The sequence below is a fragment of the Pelodiscus sinensis genome, chromosome 1 (assembly GCF_049634645.1).
Source record: "Pelodiscus sinensis isolate JC-2024 chromosome 1, ASM4963464v1, whole genome shotgun sequence".
Taxonomy (NCBI): Eukaryota; Metazoa; Chordata; order Testudines; family Trionychidae; genus Pelodiscus; species Pelodiscus sinensis.
In genome coordinates, this window is record NC_134711.1 from 28476666 (window position 1) to 28504537 (window position 27872).

Consider the following 27872-nt stretch of genomic DNA (forward strand, 5'->3'; position numbering starts at 1 on the left):
ACAAGATATAATATGCACTTTCATCTAAAATTATATGATTAAGCTTTTAAAAATAGATGCAAAGGTAGAGAATGTTGAAGACAATAGAAATTTCCTCTGAGAATGACACCAATGAAACAAGTCAATTTAGATTAGTACTGTGTTTACTCTGAGAAGAATAGCTTTGTATGTTACCATGGTCACCTCGCTGTATAAACGTAATACTAGAATTTGTGAGAAGGGGAATCTTCACCAAAGCTATGGAATCAATTTCACTGGCAGGCAATGACTTTCAGTAAAAAAATGAATTGTATATATATTTTATATATAAGAGCTTATGATGCACATTTTTATTCATTTCTCTACAAGTGAAATTAAAAAAACCACAAAACTATACAGTAAATTCTATGTGCATTTTTTACAAAGCAGAATAAAATAAATCTGGATGTATAGCTTATAGCTCCACAGTATCTTACTATTGTTATCCACACCACCTTGCGTAGGTGCCCATTTCTATTTTGTGATGCTGGCAAATAGGTGATTTGTACTTGTTCTGTGTGGGTGGGGTATGAGCTTAAAGTAAACGGCTGGCTAACCTACTTAGCAGCTGTGCACTGAAAGATTCAAAATGCACAGGACTGGCACTGAGGCAATTTGTACTGTGTGCAACATTTCTCCTTTTTCTTTTAGATGTTACTCTGAGTCCAAATCCATCCTTAACCTTCCGCACCACTGGAGGGATCCTCGACTTCTATGTGTTTCTTGGCCCAACTCCTGAAAAGGTTGTACAGCAATATACACAGGTTAGTTGAGAACTAGCTATGGCACACAAGATAGTACTGTAAAGAAACCCTAAGTTATCTGTATTTAGAGAGATGAGATGTTCTGTCTCTAAAGGGACATTCCCATTTGTAAGGCCTTCTCCCAACTTTTTTCTTAAAAACAGACAAGTTATCCCAGGCCCGGCCTTTGGGCAAGGCGAGCGAGGCGGTTGCCTTGGGCCCCACACATTCAGGGCCCTGCGCTGCCCAGATTCCGGCCTCGCCCACTCGCCTGCTCGCTCGTTGCCCTGACTGGGAACTGTGCGGCCGTGCGGCTCAGCCAAACACAGCATGCTGCCTTGAGCCCCGCAAACCCTTTGGACGACTTGAGTTATCTTGTATATCCTGTCCCCTACCATCAGTACTGATAGGTCCTGCAGCTGGCTGGATCCCTCTTCAGCATCCACCTGCCCACCACCAATGAATGGGAGAGTCCTCTGGCCAGCCATGGGGGTGGGTGGGCAAGGCTGGTGGGGGACCAAAGCTGCAGCACGTAGAGCTGGCCACTCCCCCGATGGCCTATCAGTACAGCCCTTGTTTCATGCTGGCTCTCAGCTAGCAGGGCTTCACTCCCCTCTCGTTCCTGTCTGGCACTGACTGAGTGCTGCAAGCTGCGGTGATTGATGAGTGCAGGCAGTGGCCGGTTGCATGTTGTCTCTGCTGCCCATTTATCAGCCCTTTGCATGCTTCCCCTCTCACTGTTTTCTCCCTGCTTTTACCACCCTCAGCTTTGCTGCTCCTCTATATCCTCACTAACAGCCTGGCCAGATAGCTCCTTTCTTCCCCTGCAGCTTTTGGCTGGGTCAGCACCCTGGGAAAGCCCAAGATCCTCTGGCTCAGGGTGCTGAGCAGGAGAAGCAGAGCCCAGCATGTTCCTCAGACCTGTGCAGCACTAGCATGGGAAAGCATCTCTTCCCCTCCGCTAAATGCTGGAGGGGTGAATTTCCCTGTTTGCACCCTGGCCTTGCAGGCTTCACCGCCTCCCCCCGGCCCCAAGCAGGGACTTAGTACATTCTTCACCCACCTCCCTACCCTCGCTCCTGCTCCCAGGGAATGCAAAGGCTCCTCTATCCCCTAGATACTCTCCCCTGCTAACCCACCTCTCTGGTCATGTTTACTAAAGTCCCTGCTGTCAGGTTCCTTGGGTCTGGTGCACAGTGAAACCTTCGGGCATAATCTCTTCCAGCCTATGCTGTAATGATGGGGGGTGACAGGAGGTGGCTCGGTTATGTTGGTGGCCAGCAGCAGCCTGGCGGTGTTAGCTGCCTTTTGACACTGGGTGGCAGGAAGGGCCAAGCTGCTTACAGTCCTAGGGAGATGGGGGTGAAGAGACGAGGTCTGCAAAGACACAGGCCAGGATTTCCTTCCCCCTCCCCTCCTCCTCTGTGGCTGGAAGCAGCTCCTATCCCTTCCCTCTTGTTTAACGCCATATTCTGGTGTGGACCCTGGGAGAAATCTGGGGGTGACCTTGTGTGCCCCCTGACATGTTGCCTCAGGAAGACACACCAGGAGGTACCAGGAAAGGTGGTTCCATCTTGGAGGCCCAGCCAGGCATAGAGGGCAGAGAACACGGGGAGGAAGGGTCAGGTTGGTTGAGCACTTCCCTCCTGCCATGCGAGAGAGGTATATGGGGGTGCACGTGTGTCATCTCTCCTCCTGTGAACTCAAAGCCTTAGAGATAAAAAGGTAAATAAAAAGAACCCAACTACGCAGTATTTCTTTTTCATAAGGGCTCACCCCTCGTTAATTTGAACGTTTGTACTTCATAGTTTTGATTGATTGCCGTTAATCTGTCTTGAATACAAGCAATTTTACCAAGTGTCCCATAGGAAAATAGTCACCTTATCCATTTTGTCAGAAAATTTGATTATAAATTTGTCCATCAATCATGTTTACATCCAACGGGAGCTTATGTGATTAGGCCCAATGTGAGCAAGTGGGATGACTTTATCACATTACACATATATATAGCTCAGTCCCTGCTCTCACTATAGTCATTAGCAAAAACTTTTATATCTCTGTGCAAAGCAGAGTCTTTGTACAAACCCTAGACTTGAATAGGAATGTGTCTAACAGAACTTGTTCAAAGAATCTGTATAATTTAGGAGGGAATGAGAGAGGCATTTCAATCAAACTATAGAATCCTATAACAGGGTATGTAGTTTTCTATGGTAGTTCTCTAGAATGTTTCCTAGAGGAAAAGGAAGGAACAGTTTGCCTCTGTCAATATATCTTAGTTCTTATAACAGTATATGACCACCTCCCAAGACATAATAACCAAAATCACAATAGGTCAGTGATTTAATTTTCCTCCCTGCTTAGCCCAAATCTGCTAGGTCTATGATTCATTTTTATTTGTCCTTCTCCACTTTCTCTTCCTAGGGTTACCCTGTACTTTCCTTGCATGGAGCAATAATTGTTACATTGTTCAAAGCACAAATAGCTTTTAACAGTATTTTATCCCCATTAAAGTTAGAGTTTTGATTGCAGCTACTATTTTGCCATCTGCAAATTCTCAGCTTCATGGGAGAAGTTGTGGATTCTACAGGGGCTCATTATATATTCAGATGAGAAAGGCAGGGAGAGATTCTAACCCTTCTGGATTTTTATTTCACTCAATTACACAAGTCCAATAATTCGTGAGCATAGGAAGCAGTAAAGAAGAGATTTGTCTATTCCTTTAACATGGTTAAAGCACTTATTTTTGCTTAATAACATAAATCACCAGTCATTGTTGGCTTCATTTGAAAACACAAAGACAGACCCTAGAACTGATCTGGATCCAAAGGTTCAAGGTATGTGGATCAGGTGTTCTCAACCAGCAGTTGGAAGCACTGAGGAGGCAATGGCTGCTGCACCCCCTTTTTGTGGCCACACCCTCAGAATGTGCTGGAATCCTGTAGGGCGGGTGAGGTGGGGCAGGCAAGTACTAAAGCTCTAACAGGTGCTGCTTTTAGAAAGTTCCACCATTCAGCTCATAGCTCAAGAGTGGGAATATGCAGAGGACATTCAAATAAGAATCTCCTACTAAAGCTGGCAATGCTGGGAGCAAAAGTAGGCAGGCAGGAAGTTTTTTTTTACCATTTTGTCATCCTCACCCATCTTGGAGCAGCAGGCACTTCAAAGGCAATGCAAAAGGTAGCACACGGACATATTTGTGCTCTCCCATTGGTATCATTGGTGTTCCTCCACATTTATATCTGCATGACAGATCAGAATCAGCCCCACGTCTTTTAAAAGTATTTTGCAGGTGTTTTGAAACCAGTCCTTTCGCACCTTAGCAGGTGACCAGCAGCTAAAAATAACAAGAGAATTCTTGCACTCAGCTAATGACTTCTGGCAGCTTAAATTCCAGCCCTGTTTCTGTGGAAATTGAGGTTGGCTCTGAGAGAGCAAGGTAAGGGATAGACAGTTTTTCTTAATGGGTATGTCAGAGGCCAGAAAAAATCCACGCTGTTCTGTATTCTTTGACTGCGTGTTAGGCTCTGCAAGGATTCTGAAAAAATGCATGGTGGCAATTTAATAATGAAACTAACTTTTTAAGTACACATCATGAAATTCCCTGCTATCTAATACTACTATTACCAGGATATTTATCTCTAGGTACTGATGGAGCTTTTATACTTAAGTAATGTGAGGAAGGGCCAGCAGGAGAAGGGGAAAATCTATTTTCTCTGAGCTTTTTTGGCCTTTCTTGTCATATTAAATGTATTTTCTCTTGTATGGTCACTCCCTCTTTCTAGGGAAGAAGAGGGAATGGAATAGAGTGCACAAGAATAGATGTGATGCATGGCCAAGTCCCTTAAGCAGTCTAGTACAATCTGTCTTCCTCACCGCTCTTTTCTTGGTCCTGAGGTGCAGTTTTCATAACCACAGACTTCAATAACCAGGAAAACTGCCTAGTAGATGATTTATGATGCTCTTGTCCTCTGCTGGGCTGGTGTTCAAGCAGGAGAGGGAACAAGGGTGCAGGAGCTCTTGCTATGTAAAAACAGTGAGGCAAAATGATGTGGCAGTGTGAAGATCATAGAATACTAGAACTGGAAGAGACCTCGAGAGGTCATCTAGTCCAGTCCCCTGCCCTCATGGCAGGACCAAGTACTGTCTAGAGCAGTGTTTCTCAAACTGTGCTTCGTGGAGCCCCAGGGCTCCATGAGACATCTCCAGGGGCTCCACGAGGTTGACAAACTGGAAACATCGATAGACACAACACATACAATCAGTGGACCACTGGGGCTCTGCATAAATTTTTACGCATGTAAAGGGCTCCGGAGCCCAAACCATTTGAGAACCACTGGTCTAGACCATCCCTGATAGACATTTATCTAACCTACTCTTAAATATCTCCAGAGATGGAGATTCCACAACCTCCCTGGGCAATTTATTCCAGTGTTTGATGGCAGTAAGAGATGGCAGTCACATGCCTTATGGGCTGTGGCCTGCAAGAAAGGTGATATGGCCATTCCACCTCAGCTAGCAACTGTGTGTGCTGCCCTCAGGAGCAAATACTAGCTGGCAGCAATTAAGGAGCACATGCAGAAGTAACATGCTCTCTGTCTGCGTGTTGTGCTGGCTCACTGCTCTAGTACATTTCCTCAAATGGCAGATCTGCCTTCCCATCACTATGCCAGGCAAATCTGCAGATATCCAATATATATCCACAGGTATTTGCATCTGTGGATATGGAGGTGGATATCCACAGCTTATTTTTGTGGATACAGATACAAATTTTGTATCTAGAACCATGAAAATCTGTGGATATCCATGGCTCATTTTTGTTGGCTACAGGTGCAGATACAAAATTTGACATCTGCACAGGGCTCTAACCTACCACCAGTCTTCCCTCTAGGATTCTTTTTCTATCGAGTCAGGATTCTGTGAGATTTTCCAAGGGGCAAAGGCCAGCTAGGTGCTGATTTTTCCTCTTCTCATAAGCCCTTAAGTTAAACAGGCTTTGCAATGGAGTTCTTTGTGGAGCTCCCTGGGACAAGATTCTTCCCCATCAGCCTGTCTCTGTGATATGTAAGCACTGTGAGGTGACAAGGCACCAGCAGTCACTCCATGACTGCTACTGGACTGCTATAGTGCAACCCACAGCCCCTATGCCTCCCATACCTCTTCCCCAAATCTCCCTGAACTGGGGCATTGAGAGTGATTCTATGGAACATGGTCCTAATGCGCTTGAGGTACTGAATTCCCCTTGTGCAGCCAAGCCGCAGCTGTTCTGCCTTTGACGGTGACAATGACCTTGTTAGAAGATTAGGCCATTTTAAAGTTATTTAATGTGTAGCTATGCCAGCCTATAAAAAGGTGATTCATTCTCAGTGGATGGCTTGCTTTTCCTTTCTTTTTATCTAGACTAGAATGAAATATTATTTTTGCTTTTTGGCTGTAACTCATTGTTATCTTTTATTCACAAAATATTTATATTCAGCAGCACTTGGTAGGTTAATGCAGCCAAGCGCTGGAGCTTTGGTAAGGACAGGATCCCTAATGAAAGCAGTGAGTCTCTTCAAGTTTGATTGTAACTTGTGTCTGCAGAAGGTTAAAATGATGCCGCTCCCAAATGCCAGATATATCTGCATCTAATCTATTTTCAATGGACTTTGAGGGCAATGAAGAGAATGGCAAGGGAGTGCATGATTGAAAAGCAAATCCTTCTCCCATCTAGCTGTTTCTTTTCCTGCACACCGTTTTGCGAGGGATTTAGTTGGTTGGTTGGTTTACAGGAAATAGCTTGCCAGTGGCACAACAGCAGTGGAGTTTCAGTAATTACTGAAAGTATTACACACATTTGCCACAGCTTGTATAACCGTAAACATTCTCCACTCTATTATTTCTTCCTTTGCATTGTTAAATTCTATTGAGAGCTGGTGTTTAGGATGGTTCCACCATAGTTTCATATGTTTTCAAATAACCACTCAGTACTTCTCTGCAAAATACTACTAGAGAACAAGTTTAGCTCTTAGTTCACTGTAGAGTTATATGACCCACATCATTTCTTTAAGGACAAACAAACTATGTAGCAAAAGAAAGCAAGAAGCTAAAGTACTCACATTGATCAAATGAACCAGTTGATGATTATACAATTGGACACTATAGTCATGTTATTACTGCCTGATAAATTTACAACTAATTAGGCTAAAAGTATGTTGCATAACAATATAACATGAGCTCCATAGCAAAACATAAAAGAAAATTATAATTTAGCAAACAAAACACAATACTGAAATCAAATAAGATAGTGAGGGACACATTTGTTGTGATTATCTGAGGTCTAGCAACCAGGGGCTAAATGACAAGCATTAGAAGAGCACATTCAAGCTACGTCTACAGAGAAGATCCAAGCTGCCTCTGTTGATCTTTGAGGGTTTGAGTCAGCAGGTCTAGTTAAGACAGCTGATTCAAACTAAGTGGGCTGTTCCAATAAGTGCCAGTAATCCTGCTTTCACAAGGAGTAAGGGAAGTTGAAGGAAGAGTGTTCTTCCTTCGACTTCCTGCACTGTAGACAGCGCCAAAAGTCGAGTAAAGCTACTTCGACTTCAGGTACACAATTAACATAGCTGAAGTTGCATAGCTTAATTCAACTTTGCCAAGTAGCATAGACATACCCTTAGATAGCTCCCACTTTTGCTTCAGCAGAATAAATTGCTGGTCAGTGTCTCAGTTTAAGTTGACAGCTAATGTATATGAAACTTGATTATACATACAACTTGTCACAGACATATCATTGATGGTGCCCTCAGTTGATCTTACAGAGCCTTCAGCAAGGAGATGGCAGCTGAAAAGAATTGAGGTGATAAACATTCTTTGTTCTCTAGTAGATGATGTTCCAGTTTGATCATATGACATTTTTGAAGTCCACTGATGTCTAAGGCCATTAGAATCTTTAGATTCTTCTGAGTGTTTGGAATCTGCTTCATTCCCTGGGATATGCAACATATCTTGTGTTTTTATAAGTCAGCTTTAGTCTTCTTTAAATTCACTGCCTGGACTTTAAACTCAGTCTTATCAACTGACTAGCTCAGAGTGTACAGAATTCCCTTCACTCCTTGCCCAAAGGGGAAGGGGAGGGTGTCTAATGAGCTGGATTCAGCTTTGGACATATTTGTGGACTGTGGAAGCTAGTGAAATTTCCATGTAATTTAGCCATTCTGTGTGACTAACTGCTGATCTAAATCAAGAACATTTATCCCACTCAGATTTTTATAGTTACCGCCTACAGATCTTTACTAAAAAAGAAATGTAGGCAAATATAAGGTATCAAGTGTAATTTTATATGGCTAATTAGAGTTTGAGAGCTCCAGAGCAATCTTTTGTGGTACATCTATGTAATTATAGCAATGCAGCAGCCCTTTAGGAGGTAGCCCTTTGAGGATGCTGAAAATGAGAGAAGTTCAAGGAAGAGCTCAGAAACATGACACTATCCTCTACATCAGGGCTACTCAACATGCAGCCTATGGGCCCATTTCTTTGCAGCCTGCAGTGAAGTCTGGGTTTACATGGGGCTCAACATTCGGCCTGCAGATGGGCTACTTTGAACATGGCCTCCACTGGGAACATGCTCCACAATGGCAAGGTGACTCCCAGGCAGCGTAAGCATTTAAAGACACAAGTGGACAGGTGGGCTGGAATAGACGGGTACAGGGTATCACTGTTTCTAGCCCCCTGAGAAGAGGTGTCGGGAGCGCCAGGGCCTTATGTGAAATAAGCTATTTGCATATAGTTGCATATATATTTGCATGTATATGCAACCACACTTAAGTTGTGGCCCTCAGCATGTGCTGTGAGTATCATTGTGGCCCCTGGGGCTCCCAAAATTAGTAGCCTTGCTCTACATTTTAAAAGGACTGCACAAGGGCTTAAGCCACACAACTGCCACTAAAATTAAGGGAATTACCTAACTTAATTTTATTAACAGGCAATTGTTTTCCTATTTTTAACATGTAACAGCAAGACAGTAAGCACCACAAAATTTTAGGGTACCTGATTATTAGTCAGAAACCAAACATAGAATTCCACGCATAATTTGTACCTGTGCCTCTGACATGATCTTTATGTAACAGCTTGCTTAGCTTTCTTTGTGCATCAATTTCCTGAGCTGTAAAATGGGACAGTTTGTTTTAAAGGGTTTATAAAGTAGTCTGATTTTCAGGTTGAGGTGCTATGTATGTGTAAAATATTTGCACAGGACACAGAATGAATCAGTGATGTAAATGGGAATGGAATCCAGGGTTCTGATTTCAGGCCACAAGTTCTAACCCCGAGACATACATACTCCCAACAAACCTCTTTGTTTCAAGGGAGGCTATTTTCTGTATTCACCTGAATTTCCTTCAGAGCTACATCTAGCAATAGTGAAATTGCTACTTTATGTCAGTTTTTCTCAGACTTGGAAAACTGACAGTGATACTACTCTAACAACCCTGGGGATCATTGTTCCTTCCTGCCCTTAATTATTATAGACTGTGCTTAGGATGAACAGTAATAGAAACAATAAGACTCACTTTTCCACTTTCCCTGTGCATCAGCCAATTTCCCCTCTAACAATCCTGTATCTTCACAGCTTCTGAAATTCTGATATATTCCTTCCTTTGTTTCTCTGCTGATGCATCATTTTTCCTGTCTGTTTCTGGGAGAGTCACTGTGTGCAGTCTTCTAAAACATTCTGTTTTTATGTAAAACAATTTAGGATCCTCTGTAGGCAAAATATAGTTTATTCAACCAAAGTGTATCTTAAATATATATCAAATCTGTCACAAAATCCAGAGCTTCAAAATTACATCTCTGCCTCTGCTCCATCTGTACTAGGTGTCATATGTCAGTTGCTTTATCAGGATGCTGCAGGGGGATCCATTAGTGAGAGAGTTCAGAGCATAATTAGAAAAAAAGAAATTTCTTCAGCTGCCCTATTTGTATCCTTCCTTTTAAAATGTTGTGTTTATTTGAATTAAGTTCACCTCATGTTCCTTCCTGGCCAACCTGGGGAACTATAATTGTTTTAGAAGTGAATCTTGCTTGCAAGATGGGTTTTTTTTTTTAAATCACTCAATTCTAATTCCAAATTCCCCAAGGGATGCTGTGCTAACATACAGCCATCTCTTAGAATAAACCTGAAGTTTACAGGCTGAAGAGAACATTTATGTAACTGAGAGTAGCTGAAAGTAAACCAACAAACAATGGCAGATAAGGGTCACCAGACTAGAAGGGACTTGGGCCAAAGAGACAGTACAATTTGCCTTGGGCCAGAATCTGGCCATTCTCAAATGAGTGCCCAAGGGAAGGAGGAGTGTGAGGAATCGTCCCTCCCACCTTGCAGGCCTGTGCACTGGGTATCCAGAATTCTGATGCTCAGTGCTAGAGGAGTCCCTTTCACATGGCTAGCCACATGCTACACTGTTAAAAGTCATAGCAGTTGCCTGTCCTCTGTGTGCTCTCTCTCCACCCCCTCTCAGGCATTCTGTCAGCCTCTGTTTTCTGCAGGCAAGAGTACCTCAGGAACTGTCCCTCTGTAACAACCCCTTATGTGGCTGTCACTTACACACGCTGCTTTATACTGGCTCCTTGATTCTAATTGACTAGACTGTGGTATGTCTGTTAGGGCCTCTTCAGTTCCAAGCATTGCTTTCTCATGTCATTCTCTCAGTTGAGAAGATCACTGATCAAGACATTTTTAATCTTTATGCATTGCAAAGATGAATTAATGTGTTAACAGTGGTGAGGTTCCACTACTTGAGGAGTATAGGCAGTGTCTCAGTGTTTTCCATGTTGGTATTTTCTGTCACCAGCACTTGAGAGTTGCTTCTTCTCACGTCTTCTGTTGCATGTAATTAGAGACTCATGAAGATCTGAGGGGTATAAGGAAGGAATAAGGCCTACTTTCATACCAGAATGTTAAAGGCTGTGGTTATATGGAAATCATAAAGACCCAGTACATCTGTTTTCATGGAATTTAACTACCCGTACAACAAGAATTATTTGGAATTTGACTGGGATAACAATAGTATATGTAGGTTAATTTAATGAAGCCAAATCCTGTAAAAGTAGAGTAAAGATGTTAGGATTTCTCCTACAGAGAAGAACACTATGCATGCCCCAAACTTTTGGCGTCTTTCTGGAACGCAAAAATCATAGAATCATAGAATCATAGAATAATAGGACTGGAAGGGACCTCGAGAGGTCATCGAGTCCAGCCCCCCGCCCTCAAGGTAGGACCACGCTCCGTCTACACCATCCCTGACAGATGTCTATCTAACCTGTTCTTAAATATCTCCAGAGAGGGAGATTCCACCACCTCCCTTGGCAATTTATTCCAATATTTGACCACCCTGACAGTTAGGAATTTTTTCCTAATGTCCAATCTAAACCTCCCCTGCTGCACTTTAAGCCCATTACTCCTTGTCCTGTCCTCAGAAACCAAGAGGAACAAATTTTCTCCTTCCTCCTTGTGACACCCTTTTAGATATTTGAAAACTGCTATCATGTCCCCCCTTAATCTTCTTTTTTCCAAACTAAACAAGCCCAGTTCATGAAGCCTGGCTTCATAGGTCATGTTCTCTAAACCTTTAATCATTCTTGTCGCTCTTCTCTGTACCCTTTCCAATTTCTCCACATCTTTCTTGAAATGTGGCGCCCAGAACTGGACACAGTACTCCAGCTGAGGCCTAACTAGTGCAGAGTAGAGCGACAGAATGACTTCATGAGTTTTGCTTACAACACACCTGTTGATACAACCTAAAATCATATTTGCTTTTTTTGCAACAGCATCACACTGTTGACTCATATTCAACTTGTGGTCCACTATGACCCCTAGATCCCTTTCCGCCATGCTCCTTCCTAGACAGTCCCTTCCCATCTTGTATGTATGGAACTGATTGTTCCTTCCTAAGTGGAGCACTTTGCATTTCTCTTTATTAAACCTCATCCTGTTTACCTCTGACCATTTCTCTAACTTGCTAAGGTCATTTTGAATTATGTCCCTATCCTCCAAAGAAGTTGCAACCCCACCCAGTTTGGTATCATCTGCAAACTTAATAAGCGTACTCTCTATCCCAATATCTACATCATTGATGAAGATATTGAACAGTACGGGTCCCAAAACAGACCCTTGAGGAACTCCACTTGCTATCCCTTTCCAGCAGGATTTAGAACCGTTAACAACAACTCTCTGACTACGGTTATCCAGCCAATTATGCACCCACCTTATCGTGGCCCTATCTAAGTTATATTTGCCTAGTTTATCAATAAGAATATCATGCGAGACCGTATCAAATGCCTTACTAAAGTCTAGGTATATGACATCCACCGCTTCTCCCTTATCCACAAGGCTCGTTATCTTATCAAAGAAAGCTATCAGATTAGTTTGGCATGACTTGTTCTTCATAAACCCATGCTGGCTATTCCCTATCACTTTATTACCTTCCAAGTGTTTGCATATGATTTCCTTAATTACCTGCTCCATTATCTTCCCTGGGACAGACGTTAAACTGACCGGTCTGTAGTTTCCTGGGTTGTTCTTATTCCCCTTTTTATAGATGGGTACAATATTTGCCCTTTTCCAGTCTTCTGGAATCTCCCCTGTCTGCCATGATTTTTCAAAGATCATAGCTAAAGGCTCAGATCCCTCCTCTATCAGCTCCTTGAGCATCCTGGGATGCATTTCATCAGGACCTGGTGACTTGCTGACATCTAACTTTCCTAAGTGATTTTTAACTTGTTCTTTGTGTATCCTATCTTCTAAACTTACCCTCTCTCTGCTTGTATTCACTACGTTAGGCACTCTTCCAGACTTCTCGGTGAAGACCGAAACAAAGAAGTCATTGAGCATCTCCGCCATTTCCAAGTTTCCTGTTACTGCTTCTCCCTCCTCACTAAGCAGTGGGCCTACCCTGTCCTTGGTCTTCCTCTTGCTTTTAATGTATTTATAAAAGGTCTTCTTGTTTCCCTTTATGCCTGTAGCTAGTTTGATCTCATTTTGTGCCTTTGCCTTTCTAATCTTGCCCCTGCATTCCCGTGTTGCTTGCTTATATTCATCCTTTGTTAGTTGTCCTAGTTTCTATCATCATTGCTGTGCGTTAGTTTTAAACAGCAAAAGCAACCAATATTCAAAAACAGAAATTAACATATTGTCTCGTGATGCTTGGAAACTTTTGTAAACAATTTCTTCCATTTATTTTAAACTAGTTTATAATTTATTCTATTAGTAGAAGATTTATCTGATGTTGCTCAGATTCTTCAGGGCTGAGAGCCTGGGAGGTTCAGGAGTCAGGACAGGGGATTAGGACTGTAGGGGGCTGGAGATGTGGGAGTGCTGGAAGTTGGGGGTGAAGAGATGCTCATTTTTTTATATAGGCTTAATTTAATTTTTTTTTTAAGATGTGGAGCTGTCTTCAGGCTACATCCCCCAACTCTGCCCACAGAACTGGAGTAGCTAGATGTTTCTGCCAAATGCTTGACAATGACATTTTTGTCATTCTGCAAACTTTACCTTATCTTCAAATGCGATCAAATGCTGATATCTCTGGGAAAAAGCCTAATAGGCTGTGTGAAGAGAATATAACAGGCTGTGACCCTGCCACTCTATGCATACAAATTGTGTCTGTCTACAGTGCAGTTGAATATCCATTCTGCTGCAAATGATGGCTGCAAGTGATGGATGCAAGTGATGGCTGCCCTCTGGACATTTCTCCCTAGCTCTGCTCCTCCTGGACCTGCCATGCCACCACATTCCTTCTTGCAGAGCCCCTGTGTGCTATTCTGCTAGCTCCACACCATAGTCGTGCAACCACAGAAGTTCTGTGGTGTTTAGAGCTTTGTGTTTCTGTGCAGGGAGAGCAGCGGGGTTCTACAGGAGTACTGCTCGAACAACGGGAAGTATATTTTTAAAAAGTAGAAAAAGGTATTAATAGGTATTTTGGTTTCTTACTGTTCTCTAAATTCTTTTCCAGTGACACAACCCCATTTTCTAATCTATTTCCAGTGAAGAAAAAAGAAATAGATAAGTTATTTTATTTCCCATTGAAACAGAACATTTTCTCCCTCCAAATTGAAATATTTATCTAATAATGGAAAATTATGATCAAAACAATTTTGGGGGAAGTGGGCATTTTTGCTGAAGTTGAAAACAGTTTGGACAGGGGCCGTTTAATCTCCAGTAATAGCACAAGGGCATAAATAGGATTGGAGGATTAGTGAGTATCATCCCCATACAAAAATGCCCTTGTGCACCAGTGGAGCACATGTCTCAATATTAGTTGCTATATCATTCTTACCAAAATGAAGAGAACTAATTTCATTGCCGAATTTTACAGAAAGTGTTTTCTCAAAGTGCAGTTTGCTAGGTGAGTAAATAGCACAACAACGATTGTAAGACATTCATATTCCATTTTTAATGAGTGTGGAAGATATGCTAATGAACATGTGATCTTAGAAATAGAATTGCAATATATTTCTGTCTCCAGAATTTTCTGTTTGTTTCTTAGAATGTGTTAATTCCTATTTTAGGCAATTGGACGTCCACATTTTCCTCCCTATTGGTCTCTGGGATTTCAGCTGTCCCGTTATGGGTATGGCAGCATTGATGTGGTAAAGAAAACAGTAGATCGCATGTGGCAGTATAAAATTCCATATGTACGTATGAATTTTTCAAAGTTTAATTATTTAATTACCCTTTAAAAATAAAATTAATAAAATCATCATAGTAGAAGGGAATAATTACCCTGTGAATTATATAGTACAAGGGTATTAAAAATTTGGTGTGATGATTTCATAAATATTATCCCTGAAGGTCACAATTTTAAATGATTTTTAAAGTGTCTAAACCCAATTCTTCGTTTAGTTACATAATGGTCAAACTAGAGTATCTGTGATAAACTCAATGGAGTTATACATTGGATTTACCACAGAATGAGTGAGAGCATAATTTAGTCTTCTAATTCTTAAAGGTAATCAGAACTCTCCTTTTGCTAAATTCAGTATTTTAAATTACATTTGATAGCAGATTGATTAATTTTTCAGGGTTCTGAAATAAAGTTACATACATTTGATTGTTAATAAAATACTAAAATAATTTAATGTTCAAAATTATGTTTTTCATGTCAGGATGTCCAGTATGGTGATATCGACTACATGGAGCGTAATTTGGATTTTACCTATGATAAAGAAAAATACGCTGGTCTGCCAGAGTACATTCAACAACTAAAAAAAGAAGGAATGCACTATGTCATTATTCTGGTAAATTAACAACATGAATAATTTTCTCTCAATTTATGCTAGGTATTTTTGTAGTCACCAACAAAATATCTGTGCCTTTTAAATGGGATCTCCATCTTTTTCTCTTGTAATGTCATTCATCTATCTAGTTAGTCAAAAGTAATTCTTTATACACTTCTCATAATGCTGTATTGCTTTTATCAGATATTTCTATACTAATACTCTTTCTATGCCACAACACTTATTTTTCTCTTGTACTTTTCTAATAAGCTTCTATGAAAATTATGGCCTGGAATTAAGAGGGAACTGGTTTAATGCATTTCCCTTTATGAAAATATTTTTCTTAGTATACACAAAACTATTCACAAGCTTTTTGGAAAACTAGAAGCCATACTTCATTTTCCCATGTGTTATCTTTTTTGTTAATAAGTCTCAGAGGGATAGCTGTGTTAGTATGTAACTTGTAAAAAATGAGTAGTCCTGTAGCACCTTAGACACTAACAAATATTATCTGTTAGTGGGCAAAACCCACTTCCTCAGATGAGCCTTTTTTCTCCACTCTGCTCATCTGAGGAAGTGGGTTTTGTCAACAAAAGCTCATTATACACATATATTTGTTAGTGCTACAGGACTACTTGTTGTCTTTTTGTTAATATAAGAAACCTTGTATGGCAATTTGTAGAAAACAAATTGCATTTTGCGCCTGCAGCCAAAATGTATGTAGCTAAAACATATGTAATGATAACTAAACTATCAAACTATACTCATTTTTGCAGAAGTGAAAATAGTACATTTGTCAAAGCGACGAGGAGTCCTGTGGCACCTTATAGACTAACTGAAGTGTAGGAGCATAAGCTTTCGTGGGCAAAGACCCACTTCGTCAGATGAAGTGGGTCTTTGCCCACGAAAGCTTATGCTCCTACACTTCAGTTAGTCTATAAGGTGCCACAGGACTCCTCGTCGCTTTTGCAGATTCAGACTAACACGGCTACCCCTCTGATACATTTGTCAGTTTTCCAAACAAAGATTATTTCCAGCAGATCAGCGCACACTCATAATTAAATTACTATTTTTGTGACAATAGTTATAGTGACTAAGGTGGTAGGTGATAGAAAATGGGAGGCCCATAAGCTTTTTTTTTTTTTTAAAGTCCTTGATTGATATAAAAAATAACTCTACATATCTTAATGCAGCATGATACTGATTTTGTTTCCCCAAGCTATAATACCGACCCTGACCTCATGTTTCTCAGGCTATGTCTTCACTACAGAGTTTTTTCAGAAAAGCGGCTGTTTTTCCGAAAAAACTTAACTTACGTCCACACTGCAATCACAGAAGGGTTTTTCCGACACTGGTAAACTTCTTTCTACAAAAGAAAGAAGCTCTTTTGGAAAAAGGCCTGTGTGGACGGGGGAGGAGGGGTTCTTTCGAAAGAAGAAGAAAGAAGAAAAAGCACAGGTGCCCTGGTGGCCACTCCATCCATAGTGATCACAGCTTAAAGCAGTTTGCTTTTTCGATACGCATTGGCAGTGTGGATGATCTCTTTCGGAAGAAGTGTTTTCAGAAGATCTCTTCCGGAAAAGCTTCTTCCAAAAAAGCCTGCAGTCTAAACATAGCCTCAGAGTTGTCCAAAGCCCCTGACTTTGATAGCTCTGAGAAACATAAGATTAGTGTCTGTGCCAGGATTTATAGGTTGCCAACCCATTATACAAGACAGACCAGAATCTGACCTCCCGCTTTGTGACTGGGACTATGCCCACATGTAATACTGTGTAGACTAGATAAAAATCTATTTTAAATGTTATCCTCATTTGCAAATCTTACAGTAACCTTATTTTTCCCAGCACTGATGTTTTGGACAAAGTGTGACACCAATGCCATAGAAAGGACACATTTTGAAATGCACCTCCTTAATCCGGTTGGCTTCTCTCTTCCAAACGTCCACAAACTACTCCTACCTCTTTATTGATTTATACATTCTAAGGCCAGAAGGGACCGTTCGGATGATGTATAATAACCCACTTTGACTTTGTGCTTTGACCAATAGGACACTGATCCATAAGCATTCAAGATCTTTTTCTTCTGAGTTATCATGGCCAGTAATGCTGTCTTTGACGTAAAATGCCTCTCCCCTTTCCTCTTTTCCTCCAATTGATCCTTCCTAAATAGATTATAAGCATTGATTTTAACATTCCAGTGACGTGAATCATCTCACCAGGTTTCAGTAATACCAACTAAAAGAAATTTATGCTCATAATTGGGTAGACTCAATTCTTCTTGTTTATTATCCAAGCTCCTAGCATTTCTGTGTAGGTAGTTAAAGAATTTCTTCTCTTCAGGTCCTTTAATTCAGTTTTGTTGTCAGCGTCCTGATTGTGTGCTGAATACTCACATCTTCTTTCTTTTTTTACCCTGTCCCATTTGGTATTAGTTTAACTGACCCCAGCCTGTTCAGAAAGATATTGGTTCCTCTTTGTGGATAAGCTTGATTTTCCTCACAGGTTGGGCCAAGTTGTCAACTACACGTCACATACATGTCTTTGTTCCCTTGGGCCTGCTGGATCTTGGCAGGTACCATCCATACTTTCCATGTTGAAGACCTGTAATGATTTTAAACTTCTAGCTATATAGAATTCCATCTGCTTCTCTTCTCGCTGGTGGCCACAGTCTGCCTAGTCTCATCTGTCTCCAGTCATGATCTCTTGCCTCTGTTGGTTACTCCAGTCCTCTCCCACTTCCTCTGTCATTGACTCCAGGTTTCATTCTTCCTTGAATCTGTCTAGAAAATCTGTCTAGGAACCAATTTCTCTGATTCTTAAATGTCAATTTATCCTTCCCCTCCAAGAATCTTTTCCTCTGGCACAGGCACCAATTTGTACTTCAGGTATGAGAAATTACTCTGGTCTTTAAGCAACAAAGAATAAGGCAGCTCCACTCTTCCATTGTTGGCCATCTTGATATCACATAGTGCTGAACCTGGAAGGAGACTGGGAGTCTGAAAGCCCTGGGGTCCACCACCCAGGGCAATTCCAGGATTTCCAGACTCCGGGCTTCATGGCAAGAGGTACCCTACCCCTGCTTTAGGGGCCGAACTTCCCAAACAGAGTCTGGGTAGGGGCAGGTCTGCTGCCAGGGAGGCAAAGAGAGTGGCTGCCCCGGAACCTGGCAATTTAAAAGAGCCTGGGGCTCCCAGCTAACACCACTGCTACCTCAGTAGTGGCAGCTGGAGTCCAGGGCCCTTTAAATCAATGCTAAAGCCCCGGGTGATGCCAAAGAGCTGTCTGGGGGAGGATAGCCCCATTCCCTTCCCTTCTGCCCAAGACTACACCCTTCTGGGGGCACCAAGCTGCCCACCCTGGGTAGGGCACTCTGAGGCTCTTGCTGTTTGTTATCCACAGGCAGGTGGAATTGAACACAGATCAAGTGGAAATCTTAAAAGTTCCATGAGCACTTAGTAATCACTGGACACCACACTGGGAACCAGGAAGCCCCAAGAGTCCCTCCTCCCTGGGCTTTCAGTCTCCTGGTTCTGAGACTGGGAGCATGGAAGGTTGGGGTGAAAGGCCCCAAAACTTGTCTGCAGGGCATGACTGGCTTAGAGCCACAAACCCTGGGGCCCTGAGGTTTCCACTCCATGGATCCCAGAAGCCTGGGAGCTATGTCAACCTTGCCTGCAATTCAACCAAACCTGACATGTTTTTGCAAACTTTTCATCTCTCTAGTGTGGAACCCAGTTTGCCAGCAATTCCCAGCCTGAAACACTGTGCTCACAGAAAGGGCCAGCAGTTATAAGTCGGCTGAGTCCCAGTGCAGTTAATGGAGCTACATCAGTTTTCAGCACCTGAAGGCCTGGACAACTGTGTTTAAATTATTTTGAGTAGTGAGCAAATGAATGAAGCCCACAGTCTGTTCGGCAAATAGAACTGTTTAGCAAGCAAAAAATAGAAGAAAGGGACTAAATGCAGAAGATGGTGGAAGTGCAAAGAATTGTTGCTACATAAATCTATATTTGGATTGCTACATTAATGCAACAGGTTCAAACTGAGAATTCTTAATACAGGCTATAAATAAGTGGAAACTGAATAATATAATAGAAAGAAACTAACCTTCAGGTAGGGAACATTTTTTTACCCATCCCAAAAACTGTTTTGTCTGCTGATGAAAACATGACAAAGGCTGGTCTAGTTTGTCTTGCCCTGCAGGGGGTCATTGTCAGCCAGGGATGAATGCAAAATTCAATCATTTTTTAAAAGCTAATGGAGAATATAGGTCGCATTGGCGGTGAAAATTTTCATCCTCACTATAGAGCAGTTACTGGAATTTCTATCATCTTTTTATTGTTATCATTCTTTAGTGATGTAAATCACTTCCATAAATTGAGTCAGGAGCTGGAACATTATTGAGTTTCATTCCAGGGTGACAGCAAAGCTATCATAACTAAAGTCAAGGCAAGTATAATCCTTGATGTTGAAAACAGTTTTCCATTTACAATTCCCTTTGGGAGATCAGTTGCAGAGGGAGAGAGAGAGAGAGTTCTGGTGCATCAAAATTTAGAATATCTGATTATGATGTCAGGAATGGTGATTAAATATATATGACACTTTCACCACACAAAGCCCAAGTCAACAGAGTTTTGTGAGGATTTGGTGGGCGGAGAGGATGAAATCTAACATCAATCCATGGACAGAGTGGCTGAGGGTATGCAAGTCATTCAGACCTCTCTAAATAATTCCAACTCCAGAGAATGAGGAAACTCAGTCCCTGAGAACCTATTATATTACTGATTTATCCCCATTATTGATTCCGTGTTTCCCATTTCTATCATGGCACGTACAGAGCTCTGAAGATGCTCAGTGCAGATACATGCATGTCTGGCACATGTGCATTGCAAATGTCACATGTTGTAATGCTGGAAGTTGTCTATTCCCTCTCAAATCCAGGACAAATTTTTAAGTCAGACTGTCATGACTCATTCATTATTATTACCTTGAACTATGTCCCCATTTTCAAAGGGTACATATGCTGAGTCAGAACAAATGTATTGTTTAGAATCAAAACAAAATGTTCTAAAAGTAACAATGATTATATAGTAATATTAAAAAACATTTATTACAGCAAAACTTTAATGAAATCCCTTGTATACTATTCATTAAATCACACTGGATGAAATTAATTGGAAATTATTAAAAATTTGTGCTTAGCTAGATTTCAAGGTTAAAAATAATATTCAGTGATTTAAGCAGATAAGGGATCTAGTTATGTGAGGTGCTGAGACTTAACTGTTCAAAAGAGGGTGCATACAATAGGGCCCCAAATCCATTTTAGGGCACAAAGATAAGTGCAGCCTGATTTTTGAGAAGTGCTGATTACCAATCATTCTCACTGATGCCAATGGGATTTGAAGTGCATAGCTAATCCTCCTATGATCAGTCCCTAAGGGTACATCTACACTGCACCCTTACCTCGAAATACCTTATTTCAAAATTTGACACGGTTTACACAGTGCCAAATGTCAAAATAAGGTGCTATTCTGAAACCAGGCCCGGCCTTAGGGCAAGGCGAGCAAGGCGGTTTCCTTGGGACCCGCACCTACAGGTACCCATGCTGCCCTGCACCTGCCTGCCCAGCTGCTCACTTGCCACTCTGGCTGGGAGCCGCCTGGCCATGCGGTGCAGCCAACCACAACATGCCGCTTTGGGCCCCGCAAATTGTTTGGCCGGGCCTGTCCAAAATGTCCCTTAAACCTCATGGAATGAGGGCTACAGGGATGCCGGAATAGCATGCCTGTTATTTCAAAATCGATTTGAAATTTTCCCGAAGTATCCTGAAGTTGCGCCACAGTGTAGACGCAACCTACATGAATAAGTAAAAGAAAGAGTATTGGAAGAGTTAACAGGCACAATTTTTTCCTTGAATGAAGACCCAGGTATGGCAGTTTTTGTTCTCCTTAGGATGATTCTAAAGCTGCATAATATATTAGATTTATGCACTGGAATAACCTTTTTAGCTAAAAGAAATCAGAGATTTTGATTATGAGTGGCTAATTAAGCTAGCTAGTTAGATCTTCGGTATCTCTTGGGAATCAACTTTCCAGGATTAAAAAATAATTACTGCAGATGGACAGTTCTCTTTTTCAAATCTGAACTACTTAAGCAGGTTAAAATTCTAATGAACGCTTACATTAGTTGATTATTAGGTCACCAGCTGCAGCTCTGTGCTAAAGTCGAATTGAGTTTTGTACTTAAAGCTGGGATTCAACCTCTTTGTTTTACAGGGGAAAATACAGTATTTTTATGCCAGAATAGCAACATTGACTTTTTTGAGCACAGAATGAATTTTTAAATACTTTACAACTACATTTGTTAATGTAGGAGTTCAAATTAATTTTGAAAGGGGATAGTGATTGCCTCCGGTTGGCTGGGTATCCTGCTGTCAGCTCTTTTGCCCCCAGCACACCCTGCAGCTTCATAGCTTCACTAGCCCTCTGGCCAAGTCAGGCAGTGTAAAATGGATGAATCCCTCCTGAGTAGCAAAGAGTTCAACACACTGACCTCTCCAGGATCTTCAACCCCTTCTCTAGGTCTCCTTCAGTTTTGCCCTTGACTTGGATTCCCAACAGAGCCATGTCCCTTTCTTGGCACTTTGGACACTTTGGTAGTCAGCAATTGAGGAGGATCTGGATTTGTTTGCTACTCTGAGATCCAGCCCAGACACCGTACACACATCAGCCATGCATGTATTCCTTCAGTTTGCTGCTGCTATTCCTAGTCCTTTTCCCATGTAGCCTTTTTCTCTTCACTGTGACCTCAGGCTGAAGTTCTCAAATTCTTCCTCCTTGCTGAAAGCATGTATCACTAGAAGCTGCCTTCTCATTCTCTTTTTGAGTTCCTGTCACCAGCAATGAGCACCCTTCCTTGCTACTCTGATTCCACCAGAAACTAACCTGCTCAGGCCCTGAATCTCCTTTTATCCAAGCTGCTGAGTTCTGATTGGCTGTTCCTTAAGCAGCATGTCTTGATAGGCCCACCTTTGCTGCTCCTTCCCAGTGTGGCGTATAGTAAGAGTGCAGAGCCTGGTACACCCAATGAAAGAAGCCTTTTAAAAAAAATTACAATTGGGAATCAATTTTTTTGTCCCTAATGATCTTAATAATGGAATACTACAGATTCTTCAAACTTCTCTTATAGTTAAAACTCACTGACATAATGCATGGTAGTCTACATTTGAAGAATTGTTTCTAGGAATAATCATTTTCCCAGTTATTCTTCGTAACAAAAAATTGCTCTCTCAGCAGAGACTAAAGAATATTGTTCTGTTATAGACAACTCACAAAGAACTACTGTATTTCCAAATGTCTGTAATCTTCCTTTTTTTTCAGTATTATTGGTGGGGGACAGCTGCTCTTTTCTAAGGACATATTGAAAAGATCATCTGTTCCTTTTACTCTCAATTGGACTCAGGTCAGAGACTGCCTGAGCAAAGATGGCTACTTTCATCATTCTCCTTATCCCAGTAGTGTTCCTCTTTCTCCTGGTCCCAACATAGTGGACCACCATCTTCCCTGAAGGCAGCTTGGCTTCATCCTCTTAGAAAAAAACCTGGGAAACAGTGGCCATTTTGAAAGAGACTTGAAAATGAGGGCAGCTATGCCTTACATTCATTAAAAAAATGGGAGATGGTTGCCATTTTGAACTGTAGGGCAGAAGGGAATGCAAACAGTGGATGTGTAAGTGTGCAGTGTATATGTGTACAAAGAAATATATAGGGTGCAGAAGGGCAGGAGAAGGGGAGATATCTGTGTGTGTATGTGTGTGTGTGTACAGAGAAATATATACAGGAGGGAGGAGTGACTGGATTAAAGTGTATCTGAGGTGGATTGTAAAGAAGTACAAGAAGCAGGGGTATTTGGAGGACAGGAGAGGTAATACTGGGATGTACATTCCTCTCAAGAGTGGCATAAAGCAGTCAGAGTGTACTGGTGAATCTGAATTGAGAATTTAAAAAATGATTAAAGGTTTATACCTCATATCTTAAAATCACTGGAAATATCATATAGTTACATTCTCTTTGCATTTCTTGTTTATTATTCATTAATGTAACTCTTATGAAAACATGAAAAAGCTTAAAAAGTGAGTGGTCCTGTAGTACCTTAGAGACCAACAAATACAGGAACACTCGTTTTTTAAGCTTTTTTTTTTTTTTTTTTTTTTAAGTTACAGACTAACATAGCTACCCCCTGAGACTTATGAAAACAAGGAAATCCCCCAATTTCACAGTGAGGTGGAGTTAAAGTTGAGAATACATATCAGTAATTTAGGATAAAATACAGAGATGTTATAAATATCCCAAAACCAAGTATTATAAACTAAGGGAATTCAGATTTACGGTTAAAGTTAAAAAATGTGAATTTATTAATGTGTTGTATAAAGGAAAGGCAATATGGGCATTTAAACTGGCTTAGGTCTGCCAAATATGGGCACCAGGATCGAGTGTGGGCAAGAGTGGAAAATAATATACTTATTTATAATCAGTTTAATCTAATATAGAATATTGTGCACTAATGTTTCTTAAACATAGTTGTATTGTTATTGGATGATATCATTTAACTAACTCTGAATTACCCAAAATTATAATGTTTGGTTTTGTACTGAAAAATACTCTCAACTTTAACTCCATTTAAGTTAGTCTAATATTAGTGCAATCTACATTAACTGCATCTTCCAAATTATTCTGAAAAGTATAAATGAAAGTAGCTGTTATCTTAGTGCTTTTTCTTTTAAAGGATCCTTTCCTAAGTAAGGATGAAGCACCAGGTACTTACAGGCCCTATGAACTTGGACAAGAAATGGGAATCTGGGTGAACAATTCTGATGGAATAACTCCAGCTGTTGGAAAGGTTGGTTTCTTAAATTAGCATATATATGGATATCAGTGTTGTTTCTCAGTGTCAGAGAATCTTCATAATCAAAAATCACATATCTTAATCAGATACTCACAGCTGAGTCACAACTGTCAATTCCAGGTATGGCCTCCAGGAAATTCCGTGTTTCCTGACTACACTAATCCCAGGACAGTTGAATGGTGGATACAGATGTGTGTGGAGTTCAGAAACGTCCTTAACTACGATGGAATCTGGATTGTACGTCTGATTATATTTTCCTTCTCTTTTTTCAAAATAAAAAACCACAACTTTTACATAATGTTAACTTTTTTTATTAAAGGATATGAATGAACCAGCCAATCTTGGAACTGGCCAATACCCAGGCTGTGCTGCTAATGACCTCAACTACCCTCCTTATGTTCCTAGTAAGTGCCTTTTAAAAATGCTTCATTTGGGTGGGTTATTTTCTCAAGCAGTGCAAAGTTTCTTGTTTTCCATCTTTACTGCTTATTGTGCCATCAATATGGATTCAGGTATATAATCGTTGAGGGTTCAATTGTCCCCAGGCCTGCAGAGGGAGAAAGCACAAGACACTTTCTTTAGTCAGTCTGGCATCTAGGGCTGCCTGTTTGAAAGATCTGCATTAAGCTAATGCTTCTGCCAGTATTACCATCCCTACCCATTTTTTTAATGGTCTCATCACCCAGATTGATCAGCAGAGCTGGCCTAAAATGGAAAAAAGTGCACCCTGCAACCTGTGAAAGGATAGCTGTGACAGGGGGCTGACTCTTTTGAGTAGAGATGGACCCACCCTAATACGTGACACAATTGGCTAGGTGAGGAGACACAGAAAGGTTGTGAGACGTGCAGGTTAGGTGCTTTAATTAGGCCTCCTAGTGAAAGATTAGAGGACCTAGGACAGGGTTGGGCAAAATACAGCCTGCAGGCTGAATATGGCCCACCAAGCCATTGGATCCAGCCCATAAATGCATCGGGGAGCCCCACGCAGGCTCACTGCTTGCCTTGTCCCACCCGCACATCGCTTAGAAAAACAGCTGCTGGGCCATTCCTCCTGCACAACTATGAGCCTGGAGGGGAAGCGGGGAAGGTTTTGTGAGCTGTCCCTACCCCGAGCACAATCCCATTGGCCAGTTTCTGGCCAATGGGGGCTGCCTGTTTGAATAACAGGCAGCACACAAAGCACCATGTCCCCCCCCCCACACACACACTCAGGCTCATAGTAATTCACACACTCACATGGCCCATGCAGCCTGTGCAGGGGCAGGGCAGCCAGGGAGGTTGCCTCAGAAACGTGCTGGGCTTCTGGCTGGGGGTCACCCAGGTAAGTCTCTCAGACAGAGCCTGCCACTGGCACCCCAGCCTCCCTGACTCCCAACTCTTTGTCCCCCATTTCTGCCCCTTCTTCCACAAAACCCAAACCCTCTGTCCCCCTCCTGCACCCATATCCTTTGCCAGATCCAGAACCGAAATCCCCTGCCTCAGATCACAACCCAAACCCCTGCACCCTCTTCTGTACCCAATCCCGTGCCCCAGAACACAACCTCCTCCTTCCCTGTCACATCCCAAACCCCTGCATCCCATTCCAGTGCCCCAGGTCACAACCACCTCCTTCACTCAAACTCCCTCCCAGACCCTCCCTCCCAGACCCTACATTCCCTCCTGCCCCCTAATCCCTTACCTCAAGCTCCCTTCTGCATCCAACCTCTATCCCAGACCTTGTACCTCCTCCATTAATATCATGGAAGAGTGCAGCCCTCAACCATTTTCCAAAATCTTGGAGTGCCCCCTCCGCATCAAAAATTATTTCCCACCCCTGACCTAGGGAAAGTTTTCTGCAGGGAAGGAGGAGCATAAAGACTCCAAGAAAGAAAATGTGGAGGTGGCAGCAAAATATCAAGGGGAAACTTTAAGGAGTCCATGTGGGTATGAGGGAAACTGAGACTGAAAAGAGCCCAAGAAAGACTGAAAACTGAGCTAGAGAGCTCTCAAAAGATTGTCTGAAGAGCAGACCCTCAGAATGGAAGGGCTGGAGCCCACCTTGACACTGCACTGTTGGCTGTGATTTTTATGTTTGTCTTTTTTGGACCGGAATACTCTAGAAAGGCTGGATTATTGTTAAATGACTTATCCTGAGGGCTGAGTCATTAGAGTATTTGACCCAGTCTAGGGGTGGTAGTTGGTTGGTTGGTTGGTTTGCTTGCTGTGGGGTGGGGTGTTTTTTGTGAAGCCCTGGAGGAGAACTGAGTCAGAGCTGTTGCAAAGCCACCCTAGGCCATGACAGGACACTCAAGAGACAATGATCCAGCCACAGTAGGACAAAAACTGTGCTCCTCCACTGCTATTAGAGGCATGAGGGAGCTCCACGTATTCCTTCTTCAGATTGGTCCTCTGCTCTTTCCCCTCCTGTGGACTACAGTTTTGAACCATAAATGAGACTTTAGTGACTCTCTTAGTCATAAGCAAACTGGAAGAAAACTGGGGTATTTCAAGTCCAATATTTTATATGGGAGGGAAAAATATTATAAAGGTTTGAAAATGTGTTGAGATATTCATGTATATACAGAAATAGCAGCTATGTGTCTTGCACAAGTATCTGTGGAATTTCTTTGAAATTACTTAGAAGCTTTTCAGAACCCCGTGTGAATTTTTTCCCCCACATTGTGTGAAGACAATGGTGCTTTCATGTGAGCATACTGTAAGTTTTAATACAAGTTTGACTTGTGACAATATATAGGACAAGGATTTATCACTCTCATGTCAAGTCAGCTCACAAGATGTTCCTGAATTTAGCATCAAAATTGTTTGCAAAGACACACACATAATTTTACCATCAGAAGAGAGTACTAGGTCTACTAGTATTTCAGTGAGGAGACGTCTAATGGGTTATTTTAGTAGTCTGAGGTTACTTGTTTCCTTCACCACTGACTAGAACAATGCACACAAATATACCCTATTGGCCCCACTAAGTAGGACTTTATCAATAGGCAATGTGTAGATCATGGAATACAGGAAATGAGAACATTCTATTCTAGGATGGGGATACGTTTCCATCCCAGAATATTTTTTCTCTGGGTTGTGGTATGCAAGTGGCAGGCAAGGGATCTAATGTAGGGCTAATTGTCATGGGCATAATTTGGGAAGCGAGCAAGAGGCACTGTCCCTCAAACTGCAAGTTTCAGGCAGGTGTGAAATTTGACCCTCAACACACAACACAGTTCTTTTGCATTGGTGAAATTTCATTAAAAGAGCATGTAGGTCCCAATTGCAATCCCTCCCTGTCTCTGATTTTGCAGTAAAAGTTTGTGAACTGAATTGTGAGTTGTGTATCGTCCTAAAACCCCACTGCAATCAGTGGGAATCTTTCTGTTGACTAGAATGAGCTTTCAATCAGGCCCTCTATGTTGTGTTGTAGTTGTCACTTCAGAGGTTAAAATTCAGCTCATCTCTGATGAAAGGTCAAGATTCCTAGGCACTTTTCTAAGAGAGTATCTAGTTATCTCTGTATCCTTGGCAACACTTCTTCTTTCGGGAAGTTATGTTCTAATAAAGTTGTATGGGAGTGATGGGATGGACAAACCTCTCTCAGTACCCAACATGCCTGGGGTTAAAACTAAGTCTCAGGAAACCAGAAGCCCTCCAGCTGGTACTAACAATCCAGCAATTAATCTGGTCAGCATTTTGTCAACAAATCCCTGCTGCCTAATTGGCAGCAGGCAATTGATTCAGTTTGTATTGGCATTGAAATCTTGGATATTTTTACTGCTTTTTTTCTCTGTCTGTTGCACTCCAGTATGAATGCTTTGTAACAGATACAATTTTATTTTCCTGTTTTGCCACGGAGGTGCTCAGAGCACTGACCAAACTCATGAATGAAGCACAACAAAAGTACGATATTATTACAGATTGTAAACTCATGAAATCAATAGACAATTTTTAAACAGGAAATATCAAGAAGATTC

The 27872-nt window shown here is 41.7% G+C and overlaps 1 protein-coding gene across 1 annotated transcript in view; it reads left to right on the forward strand.

Moving 5' to 3' along the window:
* LOC102463469 (sucrase-isomaltase, intestinal-like) overlaps positions 1-27872 on the forward strand; it is a 91466-nt gene that overhangs the window by 25829 nt on the left and 37765 nt on the right. Inside the window, exons 7-12 of the mRNA XM_025183243.2 lie at positions 670-782; positions 14304-14429; positions 14901-15032; positions 23794-23907; positions 24034-24150; positions 24233-24317. Coding sequence (XP_025039028.2) covers positions 670-782; positions 14304-14429; positions 14901-15032; positions 23794-23907; positions 24034-24150; positions 24233-24317 — 687 coding nt within the window. The remainder of the gene's footprint in view (positions 1-669; positions 783-14303; positions 14430-14900; positions 15033-23793; positions 23908-24033; positions 24151-24232; positions 24318-27872) is intronic.